The sequence below is a fragment of the Pecten maximus genome, unplaced genomic scaffold, assembly GCF_902652985.1.
Source record: "Pecten maximus unplaced genomic scaffold, xPecMax1.1, whole genome shotgun sequence".
In the NCBI taxonomy this organism is placed as follows: domain Eukaryota; kingdom Metazoa; phylum Mollusca; class Bivalvia; order Pectinida; family Pectinidae; genus Pecten; species Pecten maximus.
This window is the reverse complement of record NW_022981575.1, coordinates 1-8,109: the sequence shown is the minus strand read 5'-3', so window position 1 is coordinate 8,109 and position 8,109 is coordinate 1. Positions and strand designations below refer to the sequence as shown.

The window sequence follows — 8,109 nt, the reverse complement described above, 5'->3', positions numbered from 1 at the left end:
AAATAGGAGGTGGGGTGTCCTGCTTGGTGTCTTTGGCAGTATGCTTCAGTGAGGTAGCACTATAAATCGGAAAAAAGTTCCGGCCTATCACAAGGAGACTTAACACAAATTAAACATACCGCAGCCTCCCAAAACACACATACGTACTCGCCACACGCATGCATATCGAACGCACGGGAGGCTGTCCTTAAATGACCTTAGCTGTTAATTATATATATAATAGGATGTTAAACAAATAAAACCAAACCTAATTTATTTGTCTAAATGTTTTATCCTTTGGAAGACTTAAAAAATTTTTTTTCCAAATTTGATAAAATTAAATGTTTGTTTGGTATAAATCGTGAGTGAAATATAAAAGGTTTTTACGCAAATTGTTGAAAAACCAACATGTCCAGTGGTAAATAATGAGATGTATATAGGATGTTTAGATATGTAACGTTAATGTCCAGTGGTAAATGATGAGACGTATCATTATGTATTACAGATACCAGTTTCCAGGAGCTGAAGAAGGCCATTCTCCTGATTCTTGGCTGTGCCGTCCAGTGTGAGCGTAAGGAAGAATTCATTGATGGTATCAAACGCCTCGATGTCGATGTCCAACATGTCATCGTGGAACACATCAAGGAGGTAAATAAGAATTATAACTAAATCTACAGGTGAATAAATGATAATTATATGTCAAGGTGACTAAATCTACAGGTGAATAAATAGAGGTTACACAATGAGTGGTTATTGTATATGGGATTTCTTTCACTTGAGTTAGTAATTTTCAAAAGTTACAAAAACATGAGCTTCAGCGAATTTTTTTTGTTACTTGGAAAAAAAACTAATGAAAGGGAAAGAAATAAAACAAACAGCAACTGCAAATTTGTGTGAACTGTTTCTACCACAATAGGAAAGCTATTCTGAGGACGAATTGACCTGTTTTGTGTCAACATGTGTTCTTTTCAAAATGGTGTAAGGATATGACCTTTGAAATGCCGCCAATGAATATGCAAAACTTACAAATTAGGTAATCTTTGGTTTACTTTGTAGAGAATAGGTAATCTTTGGTTTACTTTGTAGAGAATAGGTAATCTTTGGTTTACTTTGTAGAGAATAGGTAATCTTTGGTTTACTTTGTAAAGAATAGGTAATCTTTTGTTTACTTTGTAGAGAATAGGTAATCTTTTGTTTACTTTGTAGAGAATAGGTAATCTTTTGTTTACTTTGTAGAGAATAGGTAATCTTTTGTTTACTTTGTAAAGAATAGGTTATCTTTGGTTTTCTCGTTACTATTATATCAGGTTTTGGGTCACATTATTACTTTCCAAACTTCTCCATACTTTCCCTCAGTCATCTTCATGGAGGTTTACAGTAAAATACAACATTGTGGTTGTTTTCAATTACGTAGGGGGCTTCAATTATTGTCTGTACTCAGGTCAGACTTGTTTTCAATTACACAAGGGATGTCTGACCCTGATGTTTGAGGCTGAGTGTCTGGTTATACATATGGCCAGGCTGGAGTCTACCTCAAGGTGTTGGTAATCTGTACATGTCGATATTTACAGTAATTTTTTGTTCATAGTCTCGTAAACAGATCACATGTCCAAGACAAGCATTGATTTTGATACCAAATGTATAATGTAAAACTGATTGATGATGATGATGAAATTGAATTTTTCGTACTTTATTGCTGCAGGTCACGGATGACACGGAGTGTGTGTTGTCAATGGAGCCGACGGAACATCTGGAGACATATACGGAAAAGATGTTCAATCACTTGACCCGAGTTCTACGGGAGCGTGATGATATGGTCGAGGTAGGTTTACTTACCACCACATATATATATATGGCCACAAATAAAAAATACCTCCAGTTTCATCAACTGATTGGAATCCGATAACAGAACTTATATTTTGTACAGTCCATTTATAAAGTTTGTTTGTAGAGATAAAGTTACATGATATGGAAAGTTAATTTGGTAAAGTTAAATTATTCCTCAAAAGTTGGAAGAAAGATGAAAAGAATTTTTGTTTTATTTTTTGTCAGGTGACTAATGAGATATCTCAGGAACGCGACTTCTATCAGTCTCAGATACAGGAGGCACCTAAGCTCAACGTGACACCTCCAACATCCAGTCCCGACAAACATCATACGGCAGTCGAGCTGGCAGACGCTAAGGCTAAAATACGAAAGTTACGACAGGAACTGTAAGTATTAGGTGTCATGTGACAGGTTCTTGCCTATGTCACACAGTAGACAATCCTAAGTTAAGTCCATTACAATGTCACAGGTCTCGTCCTAAATCTGGAGGTTAGTTGTCACAGGTGTCATCCTAGATCTCGAAGCAGTCTTCCATGCTATTCTCATGTTCCACAAAAAATCCAGATATTTCATGTTACAATAAGTTTTCGGACCAAATAGAAATAATTGTGTAAAATCTGTTTGATCTTGCATTGAAGGGAGGATAAACAGGAGCTCATCACCGACCTGAAGGATGACCAGGAGGAGAACAAGATCATCGTCACCAAACTTCGTAACGAGGTGAGGCACGAAATGGTCCGCAGATTTATCTGTGTTTCCTTGAGATGATGATGTTAAAACAATCATCTGATTACAACTTTTTATTGCTGATCTACTAAACACCTTGTTGGTGGTAGGTTGGTGGTAGGTTAGTACCAGATATTATGTTGATTTCGTTGTATGTGAGAATTTGTGAGGGGGCCGCGGTGGCCGAGTGGTTAAGGTGTCCCGACACTTTATCACTTACCCTCCACCTCTGGGTTGCAAGTTCGAAAACTGTGCGGGGCAGTTGCCAGGTACTGACTGTAGGCCAGTGGTTTTTCTCCGGATACTCCGGCTTTCCTCCACCTCCAAAACCTGGCACGTCCTTAAATGACCCTGGCTGTTAATAGGACGTTACACAAAAACAGACCAAAAACCAAGTGATACTTTGTTTTCCTTTGGATATGAACATCAATATCTAACACAAACACTTTGTATGTTTCCAAATTATAAATGATAACTTACAACATCTGTATTTCATTTTTTGCTAATTTGCCTATTAATTAATATTGACAGAATGTAGAACTGATCCAGGACGCCCGGTCAGCACGGTCACTCCGGGACGAACTGGATATCCTCCGAGAAAAGGTTGGTTTGACACAATTACAATGGAATTATCTGGATATTGTTATGATGATTATTGACATTCTGGGTGTAATACAAGGAATGAGATAAACTGCTGGATTAATCTGGAAAAAAAGCATTACCACATTTAACATATCTTGAATAAGTGTGAAAAAGAATCAAAATCCACACAAGAAAACATGACATTAGTGAATCAAAATTGTACAAAGGTAGTGAAAACTGAGAAGTGGTAGATCGTGTGAGACGGTAAAGCATATGATTCAGGCAGCATTTGTCCTGTATTACATGTATTTGTGACTCAAGGGAAGTAACTCTAAATTTTGTTTGTTACAGTTTGGTAAAGTGAAAAGCTATGAGACTGAAATCACAAAGATGAAGGAGAAATTAAATGAACTGGAGTTCTACAAGTCCCGAGTAGATGTAAGTTTGTACAATCATTCTTTGTAAGTGAGGGAGATTAGAGTTATTGTGAACCTTTAGAGATTTTCTTGTAGCATACTGTATCTACAAATATTGTGATCCCGCTTCCACTTTGTGTAATAGCTATAGGTAAGTCAACTTTTAGATATCCTGAAATAAAAAGACTCCGTAAGTTTTTGATAACATAATTCTGACAGATTGCTCTTTTGCAGAATTGTGTATCTGTTTTGGTTTTGAAAAATAAAATTTATTGAACCTAAAAAAAAATTTTTTTAAATAACATAATTCATACAGATTGCTATTTTGCAGATTTGTTTTAACGCTGTAATTTAAGATATTTCATCTGATGAAAAATTATTTCCAAATTATTTCCTTTCTATCTGAAATGTAAACCATTGCAGTTTGATATGTATAGAACCATATGATAATTGTGTTGATGGTTCCATTTGACGGCTACAGGAACTAAGAGAGGACAATGCTATCCTGATAGAAACTAAGAACATGCTCCAGGAACAACTCGACAGCTGTCATAAACGTGTGGAGACCGTCATAGCACTGGAAAACGAGCTCGGACGGTACAGACAGCAGGTTGAGGAGCTGGCTAAGGTGAGTCACATAAGCCAAGTTATGATTATCAGTCCAGATCATCCATGACATCTGATAACACAGTCATCACAATAATCCTGTGTCCAACCAAGGGGTAGATTTGTCAGGAAAGGGAGTATTCAAGTTCCAGGAAATTGCTTTCCATCGTAGTGTCCGAGGATAAATATGGTAGATAGGTCCTCGATTAACTGGGTGTCAATCACACTGGTCCATCTTGAGTTCAGTTACATATTTGTTTCTGATCTTGGTGCTGCAATTTTCCACTTCTGTTGTCATTCTTTTTATAAAAACTCAAATCCCTGAATAATCTTGATAAACAAGTGTCAAAAAATAACTAAACACAGTGGCAGAGGTTAACTGGGGATAATTGTTGTGTTCTTGTTACAGGAACGAGATACCGATCGACAGAAGATACAGATTCTCACGGAGGAAAATGCAAACCTGCAATTTGAGAAAAAGACGAACATGAACGAGAGTACTAATATTGAGAAGGAATTAGAGTCAGCTCGTCTTAGGATAGCAGGTAAGGACTTCAGTAGTATACAGACACATATAATAGTATATCTCTTAATTAGAGTCAGCTCGTCTTCGGATAGCAGGTTAGGACTTCAGTAGTATACACAGACACAGATATCAATAATGATTATCATACATCTCTTAATTCAAATTATTTTTTTTTAAAAAAAACTAATCCAACTTACGGAAAAGATGTAACAAGAAAGATGCAAATCAAGCAGGAGTATTTTTTTAAGAAACAAAATATAAAAGATGAAATAATTTTGATGTTCCTGATAATTGTTGTGTCTGTATTACCTCTTATCTACATTAAAAAGAACTTCAGAGCCTCTGTTGATCAAGAATAATTAGTTAATTTTAGTTGAGGATAAGATAATTAAGTTTATGGAGTGTAAGTTAATCATGGGATTCTTCATGTGGTTTAATGCGTTACTTCGGATTTTTGTAGGTATGGGAGGGTCACTGTCCAATCAGCTGAATGAAACAACCAACGCTAAGATTCTGAGACTGGAGTTGGAGAATCAGCGTTTACAGCAGAAACTCGAGGAGGCCAGAGAAAGTGCTCTCATAGAAAATACAACACTGACTTTGGAACTCGAAAAGGAGAATCAACGACTGGCCAAAAAAGTCGAGAAACTTCAGGAGTCGAGTCGAGAAATGTCACAGACACACATCGAACTCGAACAAAAACTTGACCAGTTCCATCATGAAAAAGAACAATTATCACAGACTTTGGAAACAGTCAAAGAAAGTGCTGATAGACAGGTTCGTGAGTTGGAACGCGAGAATGATCACCTGACTAATACAGTGGAGACGGTTCGTGCGCGAAGTGAACAGACAAACGACGCAAAGCTCAAAGATCTCGAGCGAGAAAATAAGCGAATGCATGAAACAGTGACAGCAAAAAACCAATTGTTATCCAAAATGGAATTTGAAAACAGACAATTACAAAAATCTTATAATAAGATAAAGCAGAGCTCAGATAAGTTATCTGAATTGGAAACAGAAAGTGCAAATCTGGAAAAAGAAAATCTAGATTTACATAAAACTGTGGCAACATTACAGCTAACTTGTGATAAATATGAGGAAATTGAACAGGAAAATTCTGATCTAGAAGTGGAAAATAGAAAACTTAAGAAAAACGTTGAGTCCCTTCAAAGTGCTTTACAAAAAATGGACCAGCTGGAAAAAGAACACATTAATTTAAATGTAGAAAATCAGAAACTCCAGAGGAGTTTAGATTCTCTTCGGAATTCTTCTTCAAAACTTGTTGAGGTAGAAAATGATAAAGACTCACTGAACCGTGAAATTCAGCAGCTCCGTAAAACAATAGAAGTACAACGTAGTCACCAAGTGAAGCACGAACAAATGGAGCTGGATTTGCTGGACTTGGACAATGAAAACCAGCGGCTTCAGAAATCGCTAGAAATGACAACCAAACGCTTACAGCAGCTGGAGCGCGACAACACCGACATGGAAATAGAAAACGAAAAATTGCAAAAAAGTGTGGAAACTTTAAAAGTGTCGACAAAACGGCTCCAAGAGTTGGAGAAAGCAAATGTAGAAATGGATACTGAAGTGTCGAGACTTGCCAAAGAAAAATCTGTGTTAACAAAAGAGAAAAATCGATTAAAACAGTCTATTGAGTGGAAGGATTCAGAACTGGATGAGTTGACTTCTAAACACAGTGCATTAGAACGGACAAATCGTAACTTGAAACAACAGATAGACAGACAGAAAGACACAATATCAAATATCAAAGAAAATGAGAAAGAGAACAAAGAATTACAACAACAAGCCAATATCACCAAACGCAAGCTGGCAGCTCTCCATGAGGTAAGTGTGTCTCTCTCTCTCTCTCTCAATCCTGGTTTATAGTCGTGGGTTATATGAGAAGCAGATTTTTTCCCAAGAGTATTGTTTTGTAAACACTATAGATCTCATTTAAATCATTATAAAACAAAATTTTAGGGAGCTTGATATTTACATATTGTCCATACATTCCTTATATAACTTTTATAAGTTGCCAAGTGGTACGTACCTCCTGTAGTATGTACACTTATTCTTAGGTCAAAATGTGTCGCCCTATGTGTCATGTTATTGAGGACATTTTTCATTTACTTAATCAATCCACCAACAACTGCCAAAGTTTGAATTTGGATTCACTTGAGTTTGGAAATAGAGGAGTGGTGAAGTATGAAATTGGATTCCCATACATTGGTAAATAGGGAAGTGCTGAAATATGAATTTGGATTCCCATGTATTGGGAAATAGGGGAGTGCTGAAGTATGAATTCTGATTCCCATGTATTGGATAAAGAAGTGCTGAAGTAATTTTTACTGAGTTTTTTTGTTCAGTGTGTTACTTAACTTTGTATCATGTCTTCACCTACCTTTTTTTTATGGGATTAGAAATTATTGGGATTTGATTTCCCTGCTGCATACAATCTAGAGTTATGTCCCTTCGTCCAAATACCAAAAATTGTGAATTGGAAGCTTTTAAGCTTATGATTTCTTTCTGTATACAGTAATTCATATCATAAGCTATACACTAAATATTTTATGGCAAAGCATTCTCCTGGGCTACATTTTAAGGGTATGCATATTTGATTCTCATTCTCTGACATGCATATTTTAATCTCATTGTCTGATCATGATCATTACAAGCATATTTAATTCTCATTCTCTGACATGCATCTTTAATTCTCATTCTCTGATGAGCATATTTAATTCTCATTCTCTGATGAGCATATTTAATTCTCATTCTCTGATGGGCATATTTAATTCTCATTCTCTGATGGGCATATTGGATTCTCATTCTCTTGACGAGCATATTTGATTCTCATTCTCTTGACGTGCATGTTCAATTCGCATTCTCTGACTAACATATTTAATTCTCGTTCTCTGACAAGCATATTCAGTTCTCATTCTCTGCCAAGCATATTTAATACTCATTCTCTTGACGAGCATATTTAATTCTCATTCTCTTGACGTGCATATCTAAATCTCATTATTAGCTCACCTGGACCGAAGGTCCGGTGAGCTTATGCCATGGTGCAGCGTCCGTCGTCCGTCGTCCGTCCGTCAACATTTGCTTCAAATCGCTACTAGTCATCAAGTTCTTATTGGATTTTGACCAAATTCGGTCAGAAACATCCTTGGCAGAAGGGGATCAGATTTTGCATAAATGGTGACTCTGACCCCCAAGGGGCCTGAGGGGCGGGGCCCAATAGGGGAAATTGAGGCAATTCCTTTAAATCGCTACTAGTCATAAAGTTATGAATGGATATTTGAACCCAATTTGGTCAGAAACATCCTTTGGGGAAGGGGAACAGATTTTGCATAAATGGTGACTCTGACCCCCAAGGGGCCAAAGGGGCGGGGCCTAATGGGGAAATAGAGGTAATTCCTTCAAATCGCTACTAGTCATAAAGTT

General features: G+C 36.8%; 1 protein-coding gene across 1 annotated transcript; it reads left to right on the top strand.

Annotated features, from left to right (window-relative positions):
- Nucleotides 1-463: 463 nt before the first annotated feature.
- On the top strand, nt 464-6,510 carry LOC117320139 (girdin-like; the record flags this gene model as incomplete). The annotated part of the gene is made up of 9 exons (XM_033874807.1): nt 464-627; nt 1,682-1,801; nt 2,032-2,192; nt 2,445-2,526; nt 3,064-3,135; nt 3,466-3,552; nt 4,012-4,158; nt 4,546-4,681; nt 5,123-6,510. Coding segments are annotated over 9 exons (2,357 nt in total), but the record flags the coding sequence as incomplete, so codon positions are not given.
- Nucleotides 6,511-8,109: the final 1,599 nt, after the last annotated feature.